A 20,134-nucleotide genomic window follows, 5' to 3' on the forward strand; every position below is an offset into this window, starting at 1 on the left:
TTAATTTGATAGAGTTTCCCCCCCTTTTCCTTTTTTTTGTGTCCCCTTTTCTATCGATTTCTTAGCCTTTTATAGGCAATCATCCCATGTTCTCAGAGTATTCCTCATGCCTCTCTTATTCGAGTGATCATAGACTTTAATGGGCCTTCAACTGAACAAGCGTAGGTGAACGTGGAGTGTCATGTTCTCCCAGCGGTTTGGGTCATGGCGGAATTGTCAGGTGTTTGTGAGATCATATCATTTCTTCTAGGTGTCAAGTACCTAGTCAGTGTGAACTTCTGGTCGGCTCGTGCTTCACAAAAGCTACACTACCAGGAATCTGCTCGTTACATTCAGCTGGGGGATTCACCACCAGATAAGGAATGAGGAGATGTTTAATTGGTACTTTTCATTACTCAACATTTTTTTAATATTTAAGTTTTATTTTAAATATCAACTGAAATAGTATTTATTCATTAAATGATAATTTTATAATTTTATAAAATATAAAATATATTATTTAGTAAATAAGCGGTACATAATATTTAAATTCAAGATAAGATTCAAGCACAAAACTACAAACCATTAAAGCTCGAAATGAGCGGTGGGTAAACTGCTTCTTGGCTTCAAAAAGAACTTTTAAGGAATTTGTTGTGACATTAGCGTCACTCTGCACTTAGAACTTATCAGAAATCCAAATTCCATAATCTATATATTTTATAGTAATAAAAAAGGAAAAATTACGTTTCGAAAATGGGAATCTTTCAATGGAACGAGCATTACTAAGCAACGTCATCGCCACTTCGGATTGGTGCGCGAATCAACTTCTCCCTCGAATCTCTCCCTCTTTTTTATCTCGTCATCGTCACACTCGCTTCACTGTCGCCAAACCCGCTTATTTCTCTTAGTAAGTCCGCTCTTTGCCTCTCGAAGCAACTCGTTTTGTAATTCTAGCGTTATTATGTACATATGCTAGTTTCTGCTTACACTTTCCTTGGATGGGTATTTTTTTATGTCTCTGTATTTCAATTTAGTTTGTTTCTTCTTTAGTTCCTTTCAAGAATCATATTTTTACATGTTGTTACATTAATATGAATGCTGATGGTGTTTTTTTGAGCTAATACGATGAATCTTTCTTGTATTTTGTCAATTCATAGTGTTTTTGGTTTCATTGTAGAAATGTTATTTCTCCATTATTGAGTTGTTATGATTGTCTTTATCTATTCAATTTTTGTAGTAAAAGATTGTCCGTCTTTCTAGCCATGGATGCTTCTAAGGCTGCCCCAGCAAAGCAAGTGTCCTCAGTTTTAGATGCAACTGCTGAAGAGGAGTATGCTTCGCTGTCAAAGTTGCTTCAAGATTTCACCAATATCTCTAGTATTGACAAGGCATGGACTTTTAATTCTGGCAATGGTACGACTGACTATGATTGCAATTTTTTTTTTCAGTTTCATTTTTTCGGTAAGTATCTGTTGCTCAACAATTTTTGGCTTCAAATTTTTGATGCAGGAAATGGGACACAGGCTATGTTTTCTATTAGCCAACCGAACCTTTTGGCAAACAAGAGGAAGAAATTTATGTTATCAACAGTTATCTCAAAAGAAAATGAAAATTCTGTGACCTTTCAATGGGCTCCATTTCCTGTTGAGATGACTGGTGCATCTGCAGTTGTTCCATCTCCATCTGGTTCAAAGCTTCTTGTTGTTCGGAATCCTGAAAATGAATCCCCCATTCAATTTGAACTCTGGAGTCAATCTCAGTTGGAAAAGGAATTCCATGTCCCTCAAACTGTTCATGGCTCAGTATATGCCGATGGATGGTAATGATTACTGATTCAAATAATTTAAGTCAAGCTAATGTACTTCCAATTTTGCGGTGTCTACCTTTAGAAGTTGTTCAGTTGTAAGTAGTTTTGCTGTAATTGAACCAGGGAGTGCCAGTGGGTCTTGTACTGTGGTTGCACAAGTGGGTGTTTTTATTTTATTTTTCATCCCAGAAAAGTTACAAGCTTTCTGATCATTACAGGTTTGAAGGAATCTCTTGGAACTCTGATGAAACTCTCATTGCTTATGTTGCTGAGGAACCGTCTCCCTCAAAACCCACTTTCAGTCTGGGCAGCACAAAAGGTGGTTCCTCGGATAAGGATTGTAATAGCTGGAAAGGTCAAGGTGATTGGGAGGAGGATTGGGGAGAAACCTATGCAGGAAAGAGGCAGCCTTCTCTCTTCGTAATCAACATTGACAGGTCTCCTATCTCTATTTTTGTTTACTCCAGTGCTTTAAGTTATTTAGAATGTTGAAATCTGAATTTCAACTTCCTTCTGTTGCTCAGTGGAGAGGTACAGGCTGTTAAAGGAATTCCAAAATCTTTGAGTGTTGGTCAAGTTGTGTGGGCTCCATTAAATGAAGGATCGCATCAATATTTGGTTTTTGTTGGGTGGTCATCAGAAACAAGAAAGCTTGGTATAAAATATTGCTACAATAGGCCATGTGCACTATACGCAGTCAGAGTGTCACTCTATAAATCAGAAGCCAGTGAACTTGAACTCAAGTGGGTTGCTTCAGTGAACTGCTCAACTCTTCTTCTTCTTCTTTCGGGATTATGCATTATGTCAATAATATCAAGAAAAATATTGAATATACTACTTTGATGTATCGTTTAATTTTGAAATTCTGATTGTGTTCCAGAGAAAGTTCCTCTGAAGATTTGCCTGTGGTAAACCTAACTGAAAGCATCAGTAGTGCCTTCTTTCCACGTTTCAGGTATACTATTTATCTGGCATAAAGTTTACTAAGCTCTCTGAGCTTTATACGAATCTGCTGACTCTACTTGAACTATTATTTTTCCAGCCCAGACGGAAAGTTCCTTGTGTTTTTATCTGCAAAAAGTTCTGTGGACTCTGGAGCACATTCTGCAACAGATTCACTTCACAGAATTGATTGGCCAACCAATGGAAATTTTTCCTCATTGGAAAAAATTGTTGATGTGGTGAGAGTTTAATTTGTTTTTATTGCTTCTGTCTTCTGAATGTTTATTGGTTTAAACCTGTTCATTTGCTTTCAATCCTTGTCTTTTATTGAAATGGAGTAGCCCTACCCCTCTTTTTAAAGTTTACCGCTTCTTCTGCTTGCTTGTGTAAGTTATAAACTTTGATTTTTCTTATAAGCATGTCAACACTTCGATTCCAGACTACTATATTGAATGAGCTCAAATTCTGGAAATACACTAAGAACTTTCATTCGTACAAGTGCTTTGCTCTTTTTGCTGCTTTTGCTGATAAAGTCTTGCAATAACTAACTTGTTTAGATAATTCCAAAAGATATTGAACAAAACTGATCTATATTTTCTTTGTTTGACTGTTTAGGATGTTCTTGCATTTAACATTGATTCATTCCATGTAATCGCTGCAGATTCCAGTAGTGCAATGTGCAGAGGGTGATTGTTTCCCAGGGCTTTATTCTTCAAGTATCCTTAGTAATCCTTGGCTTTCTGATGGTTGCACTATGCTTTTATCTTCCATCTGGGGCAGCAGTCAAGTAATAATTTCTGTGAATGTGTCGAGGTTACTGAATGACTATATATTTTCGTTTCATGCCGTTTATTTTCTTTTTCACACAATAAGCTTCTGATATGATTTCGAAATTACAGTGGAGAGTTATTGCGTATCACTCCTGCTGAGTCAAACTTTTCATGGAGTCTTCTTACACTGGATGGGGACAATATTATTGCGGGTAACACCAAGTTCTGATCTTTACTCTTGGTATTTCCCATTAATATGGAGAAAATTAAAACAAAATTTTGCTCTTTCCACATTCGAAGTGTCTAGCAGTCCAGTAGATGTCCCGCAAGTCAAGTATGGCTATTTTGTTGACAAAGCGAATAAGGGCACTTGGAGTTGGTTAAATGTATCAAGCCCCATAAGCAGATGCCCTGAGAAGGTTTATTTTAATTTCTTTTGTAACATATTTCTAGACAGAATGCCACAAATTATCATTATCCACAATGCTTATAGTTGTGTTAACATAACTTCTTCTTTGTTACAGGTTAAGTCTCTGCTCTCATCTCGTCAATTCAGTATTATGAAAATTCCAGTCAAGGGTGTTTCTGCTAACCTAACAAAAGGTATTACATCGTGTTTTTGGTTTGTAGAAGACTTAGGTATTTTGAAATAATGCAATGCCTTGAAAAAGACTAATGGACTAGTATCAATGCTAACCATTGGCAGTCTAATGCTTTTAGCTTATTTAAGACAAACTGAAAATAATCATGTCCTGTATTGAATAATTCATATGCTTACAGTGGTATTAAAAAATTTCTAGAGTTTCTAAGTGAATCCTCCTCAAAAGATAAAGAAGTGTGCATACCGCAACTTTCATATGTAATTCATGTTCTAGAACTGTATTTAAGGAAAAAGTATTTGATAAAATATATAGCGATTGCTTAACATATGAAAAGCGAGGCTGGATGCTTTATTATTAAAACAAAAAATTTATCATGAACTGAAAACTTAAGAGCTTGGGGTACTTCTCAATAATTCCAAGGTTATGGCTAGCTTAGAATGCTGCAGCAATTGTTTTAGAGTGGGCGACTATTTAATGGCAATTTTTGAATCTTTAATCATGAATCTGGTGTTTATAAGCATGAAATTTTACAACTATATGTATTTATTTCATTTCAGGTGCCCAAAAACCTTTTGAAGCTATATTTGTCTCGTCAAGTCATAAAAAAGACTGTTCATGTGATCCACTGATTGTAGTTCTTCATGGAGGCCCACATTCAGTCTCATTGTCTAGCTATTCGAAGTCTTTGGCTTTTCTTTCTTCAGTTGGTTACAGTTTATTGATTGTAAATTATAGGTAAGTGGAACTTTACATTAATTGATGTCGTTTGTGTAAAATCTTAAGCTAAGAAAGAACAAAAAATGAAAAAGAAAGAAGCAGCCTTTTACTCATCATTTTAGCTATGTCAATTTAGTTTGAAAATAGAAAACTGTCATTGCTGACAAATCTAAAAGAGTTTCTATGAAACAAGATTGAGGAGAAGGACAATGGGAACTAAAGGTTTGTTTGCATAAGTTTGGTTTGCCTCACCTTTATATGCCCGAAGACTGAACCCTTTGTTGCTATGCTTTTTGTATGTTCAGTGACAATATTGCAGATGAGTAAAATATGAACAATTTGAGAATTGTAGGAGTTCACATCCTTTGCAAATTTCACTTTCTTTAATCTCATTGTCAATTAACAACGAACATCTGACATTAATCTCCATTCAAGTCTTTCCTAACATTGTAGTTTATCTCAGAGGCTCATTGGGATTTGGTGAGGAAGCTTTGCAATCTCTTCCTGGGAAAGTTGGATCTCAGGTGCTTATTCTCAACTAACTTTTTTGGTGCATACTTTGGTGGTTGATCTCTTTCATTAGCAACCAAATTTTCGTAAGCAAGTTCTGCAAAACCCTGTGCTTAATTTGATGTGGCTCCTAATATATTGGATTTCCATGTACAGGACGTCAATGATGTTCTCACTGCTATAGATCATGTTATTGACATGGGACTTGCTAACCCATCTAAAGTAACTGTAGTTGGTGGCTCCCATGGTGGCTTTCTAACTACTCACTTGATTGGCCAGGTGTGGTACTTTTACTGCTGTGTTACTGATGCATTCTACTTTCATTTACACGTCCTTCGCAAGACTGGATGTTATGATTTGTCGTAACTTTTGGATGCCTTCTCCATTGACCCATGACAGGTCATAGATTAAAGTGATATATGTATTTCTTAACCATGTTCAGGCTCCAGATAAGTTTGTTGCAGCGGCTGCAAGGAATCCTCTTTGTAACCTTGCATTGATGGTTGGGACAACAGATATCCCTGATTGGTGTTATGTGGAATCTTATGGAAGCAAGGGGAAAGATAGTTTTACAGAATCACCGTCAGTTGAGGATTTGACCCGCTTTCACAGCAAGTCTCCTATATCCCACATCTCAAAGGTATTGTGACTGTGATAACGGTTCTAGAAGTTGATTCAAATGCTTTTTATAGGACCAAGAGTAGAATGCAAAGGAGATTCTATTTAGTGCTCTCCATTCAAAGAAAACCATTACTGCAAGCTTGTTCATTTTGATGGATAGTTTTTGCTTTTATCGCAAAGCCATTTGCAGAAATGTTATTGCTTAATTGGTAACCATATCTATGCATGTTGCACTATTTGCTCTGGTAAACCTGTTTGCCAAACATGCTCTTGCACTAGAGTTCACTCTTGGTGTGAAATGAAGCTAATTACCAATTGAGGAGCAAAAATGGATACCATCATTTTTTAAACTTCCTAAGGGTAGATTTTTATTTTGTTTTATTAATTCATTTGTTCATTATCACATACATGGTTTGAGTATTTTTCATATTCCTCTGACTTGAGGTGCTGTAGTATTGATCATTAACTCTTAATTGTGGGAGTCTAAAAATTTCGTCTTTTTTCCAGTTTAAAGAATAAGATTCTAAACTTCATATTTTTGCAATCTCTGCTCTGCAGGTCAAAACACCAACCATCTTTCTTTTAGGTGCTCAGGATCTTCGTGTTCCAGTCTCCAATGGCTTGCAAGTAATATATCACATTCCCTTCTCTGTAAAGAAACACAGGCACATGAATAGTAGGAGTTTTCACAGAATTTTTGGTCTATTTGCTTGTCTTATTTTTCCCTTCCCCACACACCATGTACCGTGCTCGCTTTATTTTTGTTTTTTAATGGTCATCAAATCATCATATCATGATCACATAAATGATTTCATTTTGAAATGTTTAGTATGCGCGAGCACTAAGGGAGAAAGGAGTTGAGACCAAAGTCATTGTGTTCCCCAATGATGTTCACGGAATTGAAAGGTACACATACTGTGAAATGTTTTCATTATTTCTGCTCAATGTGATGAGCAATGCTGAGTTTAAAAGCCGACTAACGGAATTTTCCAATTTCCATTTTTGCAGACCACAGTCTGACTTTGAAAGCTTTCTCAATATTGGGCTTTGGTTCAAAAAGTACTGTAAATGAGCTTAGCACTGAACTTGTCGCATGCCTTGGTGTCGGGGCACTGTTTAATTGTTATCTCCTGATTGTTGAAGCAATTTGAAGAATGATTGAATGAAGATCAAATCATGGAGACAAACTTAAAGTCAATTAATAAATGACAACGATAATGATCATGTTAAGGAAGTTATAAAGATTGTGACATAAATTTTTTAAATGATATTTTCTAAGAAACCCTGTTTTCCGGAAGTGGCATGTGTAAGAAAAATTTGCAGGATTTCATTTTGGCCTGTTAATGATAATTTTTATCCGTTCTTCTTTGGTTGAAAAGAACTATAAATAATTCAATTTCAATTCGTAAAATCTTGGGTGACATGTTGTTCCTTGGTCAAAGCTTGTAAACGACATGTAGATTATTAAGGGCTTAGGATGATTTCTCCTTCTGTTTCGAGTTGGAAATTACTAACCTGCCGCCATCAAACTTGCAAAGCTGCGAAAAATTGTCTTAAGAAGCAGATAATGTGCCCCTTCAAATATTTTTTTGGACAACCATGCAAGATATCTGCTCCCGCAGCAATTTGCAATTGTTTTTCACTGCAAAAATAATCACTTATGATGTACTACCTCGGAGAAGTTTGATTGTTTATTAGCTGACATGTCACCTCCTTTTTTTAAAATATATATATATTGAGATCCATGCCTTAACACCCAAAAAATGCCAGGCTCTATTGGAGTCATTCAATAATGTTGTGAGTTCCAAAGCAGCTCTGATATTAACCTAGAAGACTGGTATCTGAGATATATCAACTTGTGTCTTATCTGTATTCTGTCTCATGTATGAGCTTCCTGGAATACTGTTCGTTTATGGATGAGCGCTGAGATAGACCAAAATATCCTCTCCATGAAATGGGATATGAACTACTTGCTTTGACATCCTCATTGTATTTGGATTAATATTTTCCACCCCAGATGGAAAGTTCTTTGTGCTTTTATCTACAAAAAGTTCCGTGAACTCTGGAGCACATTCTGCCACAAAACAGATTTGCATTCATCTTCTTAAGATTGTTTTGCTGTATGTAAAGCACTCTGATGCAAAGTGCTGAAGATGGTTGCTTCCCGGAGCTTCATTCTTTAAGAATCCTTAGTAATCCGTGACTTTCTGATTGATGCACTATGATTTTACCTTCCATCTGGGGCAGCAGTCAATCACTAATTTCTCTGAATGTGTTGAGGTGACATGACGAATATGTATCTTGCATTCTGCAATTGTTTTTAATTTTTTTCTCATAAAATAAGCTTCTGACATGATTTCTCAATTACAGTGGAGAGATATTACGCATTAGCCCTACTGAATCAAACTTTCGCATGGAGCGTTGTTGCACTGGATGGGGACAATACCGTTGCAGGTAAAACCAAGTTCTGATCTTTACACCGAGTATATATGTCCTATTGAATTGAAGAAAATAAGAACGAAACTCTTCGCTATTTCCATATTTGAAGTGTCTAGCAGTTGAGTTGATGTTCCCCAAATCAAGCGCGGTTATCTTGTTGACAAATCAAATAAGAACCTACGGAGCTGTTTAAATGTATCATATGCTGTAAATATCATGAGCAATAATCTCTTAAAAAATATATATATATCATATGCTGCAAAAAGGTTTATTTCATTTTCTTTTGTAACACAAATTATTATTATCCTTAAAAGGTTATAACTGTATTGACAGAGCCATGGTACAGGTTAAATATTTGCTCTCATCTGTGAAGGATGTTTCTGCTAGCCTAACAAAAGGTATTATATCCTGTTTTCAGTCTGTAGCAAACATAGTTATTCTTCGATCAATGCAATGCCTTTGAATAAGGCAAACGGAGTATTATTGATGCAGCCTATTGACCGACGATGGTCAAGTTCATGATGTTATGTCCTAATTATGAGTAATTTTTATATGCTTATGGTAGTACTAAAAATGGTCGAGAGGTTTCATGGGTTTTAAATAAATCCTCCTCTTAAGTAGGCAAGGAAAGAGTGACACAAATTTGTTCTGGTGTTTATGCGTAAACAGATTTTTGTTCATTATTTTCCCATACCAACCTTTGGGAATCTGGGTAAGGGATCAACAAATTGAAAGAACCTAAAGGGGTTGCTTAGCAAATTGAAAGCAAAGCTGGATGCTTTATTATTAAAATAGAATTATTGATCATGAAGTTGACAACTGTAGAACTTGGGATATTATTAATCATCTTTTTATTTGGTGCAAGCATTAAAGGGACTGTGCTTGCTCAGACTTCTGCAACAATTAACACCTAAGTTCTTTTAGATTGGGCCAATCATTTAACAAATCTTTGTCCAGACACAGGCAATAATTGAATACCTAATCACGCTGTTCTTGTGTTAATAAACATTAATTTTCATGCCCACTATGTGCTTATATTCATTTCAGGTGCGCAGAAACCTTTTGAGGCAATATTTTTCTCATCTAAGAAAGATGGTTCATGAGATCCACTAATTGTAGTTCTTAATGGGGCCCCCCATTTCTGTCTCATTATCTAGCTTTTCAAAGTCCCTGGCTTTTCTCTCTTCAACTGGCTACAGTTTATTGATCTTAAATTATAGGAAAGTGAACTTTACCTTGTTTATTAGTCACAGCTCGACTCTTTAAGTGTATATATACTGTCTTTTGCTAAAACCCAGAGACTACTGTACTTCCCGGGCAAACTCTCCCGTGCACAGAAAGAAAAGAAGAGAGGTCATCTAAAATAAGGGAATGCTCTTTTTAGGCTTGATAATTTAGTCCGATCTTATTTTTGGCCCAATTGATCTGACTTGAATTTTAGGATTTTGATCTGAATTTTTGAGGTTATATGGTTAGGTTAGAGTCAAAATTTTAAGGCCCGAACAAATTTCGGATTAGGATCGGACTTGAAGCCGATCTGACCCTATTAAAAAAATAATAAATTGTGTTTTTATAAGTTTTTATGAATTATAAGTTTTTATTTGTATAAAACATGAGTTTTTTTATTTGTATAAGATATGTTTTTTTAATGTTGGGTTGTGGAACTAAATTGTGTGTTTTTATTTGTATAAGACATGAATTTTTTATTATATATTTTTTATGTTGGGTTGTTAAATTGAATTGTGTATGGCTAAAATAGTTCTGGAATTACATTGTGTGTTTTTTATTTAATTGCATTGTGTATCTTTCATGTTGGATTTTGGAATTGATTTATGTGTGAGGTTGAAATGGTTGTGAAAAGTGGAATTGAATTGCGTTTGAAATGGTTGAGGAATTGCCGAATTGGTTGAAATAGTGGTGGGAAATGGGAGGGTTAACTATTTCGGTAAGGTCGGGTTGGGCCTGACCCGAAGTTGACCCGATTTGCGTCAGCCCGGCCCAACCATAAATAAATAGTGTTCGGATTTTTTTAGGATCGGGTTTCAAATTTTTTTTATCGGATCGAATAGGGCTTGGCCAAGCCCAAACCCCACCCCTCCTTTTGTCATTCCTAGTTCTTTTCTTCCCATCATGAGGTCACATAACTTCTGATATGGTGCTTGAAGATAAAAGCCATACTTTTATAATTTGGATGTATAAGTTTGCTTCACCTAACATGTGACTGAAAAATGAACACTTTTTTGATTGATTTTCGCATGTTTAGTAATAATATCGCATATACATCCAATTTGGATGTATATGCAATATTATTACGTATTGCATAAACTGTTATTACTTCTTTGGCATCAGTACATTTGCATATTGCGGAATTGGCACTTGTTGCCCACTATGCTCCGCCATTAGCATGTGAAAGCTGTGCTTTTGGTGTGATATGAAGCTAAATAATGTTAATCGAAGAAGTGCAACACAGGATTCAATCATTTTGAACTTCCTGCATGTGTATTAATCTTCTTTCAACATCATTCTCATGGTCAAGTGTTTGCCGAATCCCCTCAGTCTGGTGCATTCTTTAAGTGAGGGAGTCTGAAGCCTGTTTTTTTTTTTTTCTTTTAAAGAGCAAATATACTTCAAACAATTGCGACCGCTAAGAAGGCGACCGCCATTTTAAATAGAACTGAATTGTCTATAATGCTCATGTTACGATCTGAGGAATAATTTTATGTATATACTGTCTCTAGTATGCTCGGGCACTAGAGGAGAAAGGAATCGAGACCAAGGCCATCCAGCTTCCCAATTATACCCATGGAACTGACATGTAAGCATGTGCTTCGCATGCTTTCATGCTTCATGCACACTGAATATCAGCAAACGCTGAATTTAACTTAATGTCATCACTCCGCTTGTAACTTATGATATTTTTCATTTTTGCAGACCCCAATCCGGCTACTAAAGCTTTCTTAATCTTGGTTTATGATTAAACAACTACTGTCAATGAGCAGGCATTTTACTTGCTCCGTGCATTGTTGATGGAGCACCGGGTAAAAAAAAAAAAATGTCCTGATTATCAGTTAAAGCTATTTGACGATCAAATTTTGTAGACAATTTTGTCAACTTTGTTTCGGTCTTTGCCTTGTCTCATATAATGTGTAATTAAGTATATAATTCTATTATTTTTTGTGATTAAGTTTTAAGTGAGATAGATTTATCATATTATTCATATATAATCATTAAATAAAATCATAAAAAATATACATTTTTTTTTAGGTCAAACAATAATAACACAAATATAATGACGATGAAAAGTAGTCTAAAAATGGTATCAAATTACATTTTCAAATCAATGGAAAAATAAAAAGAAATCGGATGGGCTACCCATCGGGCATCAAGCAAAACCCGAACCCCGGACCCATATTACCCAATCCTCACCCAAAATTCAAACCGAAGCATACTTCAAGCAGAACAGATTTTACGCGAAACGAGTTAGAAAAAGCTCACTCACTAGAGTCCTGGTTCCCATAATCCTGACTTTATCTGTAGGAGTCAATTCATACGCATTTCTTCTATTAAAAGATGTTTGTTAAGCTTCAGTTAGACACCAGTTGCTTCTATGTTCTTTGTTCCACAAAAACTTCTCCATCCAGCAACATTGGAGCTTCAGCTTCAGTTTCAGTTTCGTCGCTAGAGAAGAAGATAGAAACTCAAACATTGCTTAACAATTCCAACTCAGAACGAGTCAAAAGGCTAAGTAAAGTTCACAATCACAGCAAATTTGATAAACCAAATGGCGTGGTCCATGAACATGAGTTGAAGAAACAAAGTTTCGAACAAAAACCACATAGAGAGCAGAGTAAAAACACTTGGGTCGATGTTAGAATTGGAAATGAAAGACGTACCGATGTTATTTCTGCAGTGTGTGTGAATGGTGAAGTGCAGACCAAGTGTTCGACGAAATGGGCCAGGTATGGTGGTTGTATTCCGTCGATGTTACAGGCTTTGGATACGGTTAAAGACCTGGATGAGGCTTTAAAGCCATGGGCAGAGAATCTAAGTAACAAGGAAAGGAGCATTATTTTGAAGGAGCAATCTAGTTGGGAGAGGGCTTTAGAGATTTTTGAGTGGTTTAAGAGACAGGAATGTCATGAGTTGAATGTGATTCATTATAACATCATGCTTAGGACGTTAGGCAAAGCTCGAAAGTGGAGTTATGTTCAGAGTTTGTGGGATGAGATGAGTGTTAAAGGGATTGTGCCGATTAATTCTACTTATGGTACTTTGATTGATGTTTGTAGCAAAGGGGGCCTCAAGGAAGAGGCAGTTTGTTGGCTTGAAAGGATGAATGAGTGGGGGATGGAGCCCGATGAGGTGACGATGGGGATTGTTGTGCAGATGTATAAGAAAGTAGGGGAGTTTCGGAAGGCAGAGGAGTTTTTCAAGAAATGGTCATCTAGAGAATCTTTGAGGCATGGCGAAGATACCAAAACAATGATTGGTAAAGTAGAAAATGGATCACATGTTAATGGTAGTCTAAGCTCGTATACGTATAATACATTGATTGATACCTATGGGAAGGCAGGGCAACTTAAAGAGGCATCTGAAACATTTGCTCAGATGCTCAGAGAAGGGATTGTTCCGACCACTGTAACTTTCAATACAATGATTCATATTTATGGCAACAATGATCAGCTAGCAGTAGTAGATTCATTGATAAAGAAGATGGAGGAGCTTCATTGCCCACCTGACACAAGAACATATAATATTCTTATTTTTCTTCATGCTAAGAATGACAAGATAAGCATGGCATCAAGATACTTCTGGAAGATGAAGGAGGCAAACCTTGAACCAGATATTGTAAGTTACCGCACCCTTTTGTATGCATATTCGATTAGACGTATGGTTTGTGAAGCTGAAGAACTCATTTCCGAAATGGACGGAGGAGGTCTTGAGATTGATGAATATACCCAGTCAGCTTTGACTAGAATGTACATTGAAGCTGGAATGTTGGAAAAGTCATGGTTATGGTTCAGAAGGTTTCATCTTGCGGGTGATATGAGTTCAGAGGGCTATTCTGCCAACATTGATGGCTATGGTGAGCGGGGTCATGTCTTGGAAGCCGAGAGAGCTTTCATTTGTTGCCAAGAAGGGAAGAAGCTGACTGTTCTTGTGTTCAATGTTATGGTAAAGGCCTATGGGATGGGAAGGAATTATGATAAGGCATGCAATTTGTTTGATGGCATGACGAGTCATGGTGCAGTTCCAGACAAATGTAGCTATAATTCTCTCATACAAATTTTAGCTGGTGCCGACTTGCCACACATGGCAAAACGCTACCTGAGAAAGATGCAGGAAGCAGGACTGGTGAGTGATTGTATCCCATATTGTGCTGTGATCTCAAGCTACGTGAAGTTAGGGCAGTTGGAAATGGCAGAGGAAGTTTACAAGGATATGATTCGATTTAATGTGGAGCCTGATGTTGTTGTCTATGGCGTTTTGATAAATGCTTTTGCAGATGTTGGGAATGTTAAACAAGCTCAAAGTTATTTTGATGCCATGGAGAGCGCTGGATTGCCTCCAAATGCTGTCATATACAACTCCTTGATTAAGCTTTATACCAAAGTTGGTTATTTGAAGGAAGCTCAAGAAACTTACAAATTGCTTCGATCATTGGAGGCAAGTCCTGATGTTTATACATCAAATTGTATGATTGATCTCTACAGTGAACGATCTATGGTTAGACAAGCGGAAGAGATTTTTGAGATTATGAAAAAGAAGGGGGATGCTAATGAATTTACATATGCAATGATGTTGATCATGTACAAGAGAAATGGTAGGTTTGAAGAGGCCACTCGGATTGCCAAACAGATGAGGGAATCAGGACTTATATCTGACTTACTGAGCTACAACAATGTGCTTGGGTTGTATGCAGTTGATGGTAGATTCAAGGATGTCATTGGAACATTTAAGGACATGGTGAATGCTGCCGTTCAACCTGATGATTTCACGTTCAAGTCACTTGGAGCTGTTCTCATGAAATGTGGAGTTCCAAAGCGAGCTGTAAACAAGCTAGAATTAACAAGGAAGAAGAATGCTCAGAGTGGTTTGCAGGCATGGATGTCGACCCTGTCATCTGTGATCGAAGAATGTGATGATGATTACAACAATGCTTAGATCTTCTCTTAATCCATTTTTTTGAGTACACACAGGTCTCTGATTTTGTGTAAAGATTTAGCAAATTTTGACTCAAACTCCTGATAAATGTATAGCTGTATGTCATGGTAGTGTATTTAGCAGTTGTACGTTATGTATTCGCTGAAAAAGCTCCTGGGACTAGAGTCCTATGAGAGCCTATTGCCAATTTTTGTGGCTCCTTACCCTGAGTTGCTGTAATAGGGATCAAGCTTTGTTTAGTTATAATGAACATACGTAAATCAATTTGTATTATTTGTCTGCATTACAATTATTGTTGTATTATTCCCAACACCTGTGGTATGGGCTGTTCAATATCTACACACTGCAGATCATGAGATTGCACGTATAGGAAAAAACGATTGCCAATGTATTTTCATGGTTGGCTTTTAACATCATCTTGAGCCAACTGGCACACCAAATCGGGAGTTTTGACAACATTTAGTTGGAATCTTTATATTCGATTCTTAACCCTAAATGGTTGCGTTTATGTAATTGGTTTGCTATGTATTAGATTAATAATATCACCACCACACTTCTGGATACCAGCATCCACTTGAACAACAGATTCAGTAAAGCACTTGCATCATGAACTTTGGTGGCTTATGACGATGGTGTGTTGTTAAAGAAGCGCTGCAGATGAACATATTCTTATTAGGCAACTAACATAAAGAAATCATGACAGTGATATCAGATAGCCCGATAGGTAAAATGCTACATCTGAGGGCTGCTTTTTTCCTTTTTTTTTTTCAAACAGTTAATACTTTGATTAGGCTGCTTCTGCGCCTTCAGGAAGCACTGAGGCAACCATCTTTTTTTGGTTTAATTAGAGCATTTAACATAAAGATTTGGCTTCTTCCTACCTCTGGAAATGCATGAATTTTGGGATTAGAAAAACAAATAAAGTTTCCATAATAAACAAAGAGAGCAGAACAGAAGAGGCAACTGAAGAAACACCAGAGAATTCCATTCAAACTAAATCCACTAAACAAAAAACTGATCTGATTTACAAAATCAAACCCCACATGAAGTCAGAACTCATAATCTATCCCTATAACATTAATGACATTAAAAATTTCCCATGTACAAAGATCATCGGCCTTTCTTTCACCCTTCACCCAATCAAAATCTAGTTTACCATTTTTTTTCGCATTACATCACATCACTAGTATGCCAAGAAAGAACAATATCCCCAAGCCCCGCCTGCAACTCATTCCAATCACCCTCATCAAACTCCAGCGCCACGCGGCCGCAGACACTATTGTCCACTACTTTCACTCCCACCACAAACGTTTCAGGAGCAATCTCCATTAAAACTTCAACAAGCAACACCATTTTCCCCAGCTTACCCAATCCCACAACATCCCCCTTTCCTTTCTCCACCACGTACCCCAACCTCTCACCAACCTCCTTCACTTTCTCCACCACTCTCTCTGTTTTTTCCTTCGTTGTAAACCTCTTCTCCTTCCTCTTCTTCGCCTCAAAAAGCCCTGACAAATCCAGCCCCGATGATAATGATATAATATCAAACGCATTCATTGATACTATATCCGGTATCTTCTCCTTAAGAATATATTTATTATTACCAACTACCCCTAATTCAAAAAGACTGCTTTCTTGCCCCCTCTTTCTCTGTTGTTGCAATGATTTCTGGAACCAAGAAATGCTCATAATCTTCTCTATGCTCATTCTCGTTTTCGGATTCGGATCAAGGAGCTGATAAATAAGCGATCTTGCGGGCTTTGAAACAAAAGACGGGAACTGATAATCTCTCCGGTTAACCTTCTTGTACATAGCCAGAAGATTGCTATCATCAAACGGCAAGTAACCCGCAAGCAACACAAACAGTATCACCCCACAAGACCACGCATCGGCCACGGCTCCGTCGTACCCGCGCCGAGCCACAACCTCCGGCGCCGTGTAAGCCGGCGTCCCACAAGCCGTGTGGAGCATCCCATTCTTGATCTGCTCCGGCAACGCCGACAACCCAAAATCAGAAACCTTGAGGTTCCCGTCTCTGTCGAGCAGCAGATTTTGCGGTTTCACGTCCCGGTGAGCGACGCCGTTTTGGTGGCAGAAGTGGAGAGCGGAGACCAGCTGTTGGAAGTACCGCCGGGCAGCCGATTCGGTGAGCCTCCCGCGTCGCAATTTACCGAAAAGCTCCCCACCGGCTGCGTACTCCATCACGAGGTAGATTTTTGTTTTAGTCGCCATAACTTCCTGAATTTTCAGAACGTTTGGGTGGTTTTGCAACCGGCGCATGGCGGAAACCTCCCTGACGATCCGGTCTTCCATTGCAGCGTCGAGAAATTTGTTGTTCTTTTCAATGGTTTTAATAGCGACGATGGAACCATCAGCGATGGATTTAGCCTTGTGTACCTTGGCGAAACTGCCGCGGCCAAGGAGGGGGCCGAGCTGGTACCTGTTGAGGAGGGTGGGGATCTTTTTAGAGGGCGGCGGCGGCGGCGGGGGAGGCGGGGCGGAGGGTGGAGAACAGCCTGGTTCCATGGCCGGCCGCCCGGGAGGGTTTTACAAACGAGAATTTGTGATGAACAACAACAACAATACCTCTGCACGGGACAGAAGCTCTATGGTTGGTGTCAGTCTGTTTATATAGTACTCTCAAATTCTTGTTCTTTTCGGTTTTTTATTTTGTTATTTGGTTGTCACTGTTGCAAATTTCGGAGTCTTGTAATGTGTGTTTACTTTATTGCCCTTTTCCATGTTGTATATGCTTTATTTATCCTTTTTTTTTAAACTTTTTTTTTTGGGATTTTTTTTTTATGGATCCATAATAATAATAATAATATTAAAAATGTTGTAAAAAGTTTTGTAACAGAGAAAAAGAATACTAATAATTCACCTGATGCCGGGTGGTAATTTATCCCAATAAAACATACTATTAACGGTGCAAATAAGAGTTTTATTATGCATAAAAATAATAATGCTGGAATCCAAATGAAAATTTGGATTTTGTTAATTAAATTTGGAATGATCGAACCTTTGACTGAATCTATGATATGAAAATACTCCACCATTCATTTGATATATTCACGGAAAGGAAATCCAAACAAAATTTTCCTATTATTTTGAACCGTCATTGTAATTTAACGCATATCATGGCTGGAAGCAGGCCCCCAAAAAAATAAAAAATAAAAACAAACAAAATAGGCTAGCATTATTGGTAAATTTCACACCGTTCATATAGATACGGCACGGGAGCCAGAGGCCGAGGCCAGGGCCAGATGCGATGCAAAAAGATATTTTGTCAACGTCATTGGAAAGTAAGCACGCACTAACTAGGGATAATAATTAGCAATTATCTTATCTTAATTAATTAATTGCTATAATTGCTTTTATTGAATTATTTTTTTTCTTCTTTTTAATTCTCAACTTGCGATGACAGGAAATGAAATGAACCGTGAAAGGAAAGAACGCTGTGCTTCCTTGTGAAAAGCTCTTCCACTAACAATTATTATTTATTTATTTATTTTCAAATGCCAAAATAGTTTATAACGCAAAGTGCCGACAGTCCATCCGAACACGAACATTAAACAAAAATATCACTAAAACATTTTTTCGAAAGTGAAATGTATATTTGGACCAATGAAAGTTAGCCAAGTTGCGACTTTATTTTGATATTTTTGCTTTTACTAGTATTCAATCCTAACCTTAAAGAGACTTCGTCCAATTCAGCGACTATCGTCAACAAACACCAATTAACTGGCCATCACTAGCCTAGCTAGCTCACTTGTCCATTCTTGATTTTTTTCCGAAGTCATTGCACGTTTATTTTTTTTATTTGCAAATTGATCAATAGTGAAACGTTAGCGTCTTCTACCCATCTACCCACTTTAAGCTTTCCTAGAACAATCCCCCCCTACTGGGTACCATTTGCAAAATATTTTTTAAAAAAAAAATCTTCAAAATTAATATTTTAAGCATTTTTAATTCCATTTAATGATCTAAACAAAATTTTGTTTTGATAAGAAACCCAAAAATGTATCAAATATGGAGAACCATTACAGTGATAATTTTATTTTATTTTTTTTTAAAAAAAAAGAAAATTCTCATGGTTTTGCTGTAGTATATATAATTTGTGAAATGGCTTGTTACAACTACTTAGATTTAGTAAACGAGAAACTACTAAACCTAGGGTAAAATCTTTAAAAAAACCCAAAATAGAAGACTTGTATATGATTTAAAAAATTTGTTCATAAAATTTAAGGTATGAATTTATTTTATATATGTATTTAATTTAAAATTGCGTAACATATTATTTAAGAAAATTCAGCAACTAATATTATTATTATTGCCACCGCCTTATTATTATGCCCCAAATTAATGAGAAAAAAATCTAAAGCTGCAAAGTTTTCCCAGAACCTTCACGTCTCCGCGGCTTGGTTGGCGGCTGGCAAATCCCATGAATCCGCACAGAGCCAATCCAGCTTGCAATTTGCATAGTTGCATGCAATGCATCACGCGAATGGTCAAAAAAACATAAAACTCACGAGGCCGAATTGCTTCCCAGGGGCACTTTGGTAATCACACTCTGAATGAAGTCAGCAACTGAGTAGAAGACTAGAAGCCTAATAAAAGTCTCCCTCTCTCTCTTTCTGGCTTTTGGTCTGGGCCTGTGGGTGGTTTTCTCTCCGTTGGTTGAAATCAGGTGGCCTGACGCACCACTCGTTGTGTCTCTCTCCCTCTTCATCATTATAGTTCGGCATTTGTGGGCCCCGCGGCGTCACTCAAACTTGGTTGAGTTGGGCGGCCCTGAGCGTGCCATGTCAGTAACTCAGTCAAACTGGGGCCCGCCCGGGAAACCTGGCAGCACCTACTATATAATAATGATATACATCGCTTACGTCGCGCGCGCGTGCTCTAACGCGTCATGAAAAAAAATTAATATCATAGTAAGTAAGGAAAGAGAAGACGTAATTGTTGAACTTGTTATATACATACAGGTATATATATATATATATGTAGAAGTGGCAAAAATATCCGTCCGGTCCGGACCCGGACCGTACCCGAATGTTGCAGGCTGGATAATATTCGGTCCGGGTATGAAGTCGGGTCGGTCTTGGGCATCACTTGATAAATCCGGAATCCGGATTTTATTAAAAAAAATTATAAAATATATATTATTTTAAATATTTTATATTTATTTGACTTATTTATTATACATATATAAAGTTTTAAACACTTAAAATTTATATTTTCATGTCAAATTTTATTGAAATAAATTTAAAACTTATAAAATTACCAAAAAATAAAATATATATACACATAAAATATTAAAAAATATAAAATCTGGGTACCCAGATTAAAACCCGGCCCGGACCCGAACCCACATCGGTTGCATCCGGGTAGGGTCCGGTCATGACAATACCCGGACCCGGCCCGGGGTTTTGCCATCTCTATATATATGTGTTGAGTGACTTTTAAAATTGAGCTCGTGACTATGATGATTAGTCATTACTAAAATAATAATATGGGGGGTGACTTTTAAAATAAGCTTTTGATAGTGATTAATGATTACTAAATTAAGTTTATATTAGGTAATA

The 20,134-nt window shown here is 37.1% G+C and overlaps 3 protein-coding genes and 1 long non-coding RNA gene across 6 annotated transcripts; 3 read left to right on the forward strand and 1 right to left on the reverse strand.

Annotated features, from left to right (window-relative positions):
• Nucleotides 1–564: 564 nt before the first annotated feature.
• Nucleotides 565–7,359, forward strand: LOC102610646 (acylamino-acid-releasing enzyme). Of its 3 annotated transcripts, none has more exons than XM_006489431.4 (18): nucleotides 565–886; nucleotides 1,217–1,392; nucleotides 1,489–1,798; nucleotides 2,005–2,223; nucleotides 2,311–2,529; nucleotides 2,667–2,741; nucleotides 2,829–2,967; nucleotides 3,390–3,541; nucleotides 3,628–3,710; nucleotides 3,799–3,917; nucleotides 4,023–4,101; nucleotides 4,658–4,835; nucleotides 5,281–5,341; nucleotides 5,484–5,606; nucleotides 5,770–5,967; nucleotides 6,507–6,575; nucleotides 6,778–6,854; nucleotides 6,957–7,359. In XM_006489431.4, exons 1-18 carry the CDS (start codon nucleotides 747–749, stop codon nucleotides 7,018–7,020), a joined length of 2,481 nt encoding a protein of 826 aa, XP_006489494.2. In that variant the 5' UTR covers nucleotides 565–746; the 3' UTR covers nucleotides 7,021–7,359. The 3 variants fall into 3 exon arrangements, with proteins under 3 accessions (XP_006489494.2, XP_052295815.1, XP_052295813.1); XM_052439855.1 differs by having other exon boundaries at nucleotides 737–886; nucleotides 1,240–1,392; XM_052439853.1 differs by lacking the exon at nucleotides 565–886 and adding an exon at nucleotides 893–981.
• A 1,147-nt stretch (nucleotides 7,360–8,506) lies between these two features.
• LOC127901839 (uncharacterized) lies at nucleotides 8,507–11,575 on the forward strand. Its single transcript, XR_008054173.1, has 3 exons — nucleotides 8,507–8,785; nucleotides 11,126–11,202; nucleotides 11,319–11,575. It is a non-coding gene; the product is annotated as an uncharacterized LOC127901839 (long non-coding RNA).
• Nucleotides 11,576–11,722: 147 nt separating this feature from the next.
• LOC102610123 (pentatricopeptide repeat-containing protein At3g23020) lies at nucleotides 11,723–14,835 on the forward strand. Its single transcript, XM_006489430.4, has one exon. It carries the CDS (start codon nucleotides 11,958–11,960, stop codon nucleotides 14,550–14,552), a length of 2,595 nt encoding a protein of 864 aa, XP_006489493.2. The 5' UTR covers nucleotides 11,723–11,957; the 3' UTR covers nucleotides 14,553–14,835.
• A 681-nt stretch (nucleotides 14,836–15,516) lies between these two features.
• LOC102617627 (CBL-interacting serine/threonine-protein kinase 4-like) lies at nucleotides 15,517–17,168 on the reverse strand. The gene has a single exon (XM_015533612.3). It carries the CDS (start codon nucleotides 17,076–17,078, stop codon nucleotides 15,723–15,725), a length of 1,356 nt encoding a protein of 451 aa, XP_015389098.2. The 5' UTR covers nucleotides 17,079–17,168; the 3' UTR covers nucleotides 15,517–15,722.
• Between the last annotated feature and the right edge of the window lie 2,966 nt (nucleotides 17,169–20,134).

The sequence above is a fragment of the Citrus sinensis genome, chromosome 1, assembly GCF_022201045.2.
Source record: "Citrus sinensis cultivar Valencia sweet orange chromosome 1, DVS_A1.0, whole genome shotgun sequence".
Taxonomy (NCBI): Eukaryota; Viridiplantae; Streptophyta; class Magnoliopsida; order Sapindales; family Rutaceae; genus Citrus; species Citrus sinensis.

What these genes read in the sequence shown, in the direction of transcription:
- LOC102610646 (XM_006489431.4), top strand. Translation starts at nt 747, where the DNA reads ATGGAACGAGCATTACTAAGCAACGTCATCGCCACTTCGGATTGGTGC. An exon ending in AAACCCGCTTATTTCTCTTA is followed by an intron (nt 887 to 1,216) that starts GTAAGTCCGCTC and finishes CAATTTTTGTAG; the next exon opens with TAAAAGATTGTCCGTCTTTC. An exon ending in CAGTCTCCAATGGCTTGCAA is followed by an intron (nt 6,576 to 6,777) that starts GTAATATATCAC and finishes TGAAATGTTTAG; the next exon opens with TATGCGCGAGCACTAAGGGA.
- LOC102610123 (XM_006489430.4), top strand. Translation starts at nt 11,958, where the DNA reads ATGTTTGTTAAGCTTCAGTTAGACACCAGTTGCTTCTATGTTCTTTGT.
- LOC102617627 (XM_015533612.3), bottom strand. Translation starts at nt 17,078, where the DNA reads ATGGAACCAGGCTGTTCTCCACCCTCCGCCCCGCCTCCCCCGCCGCCG.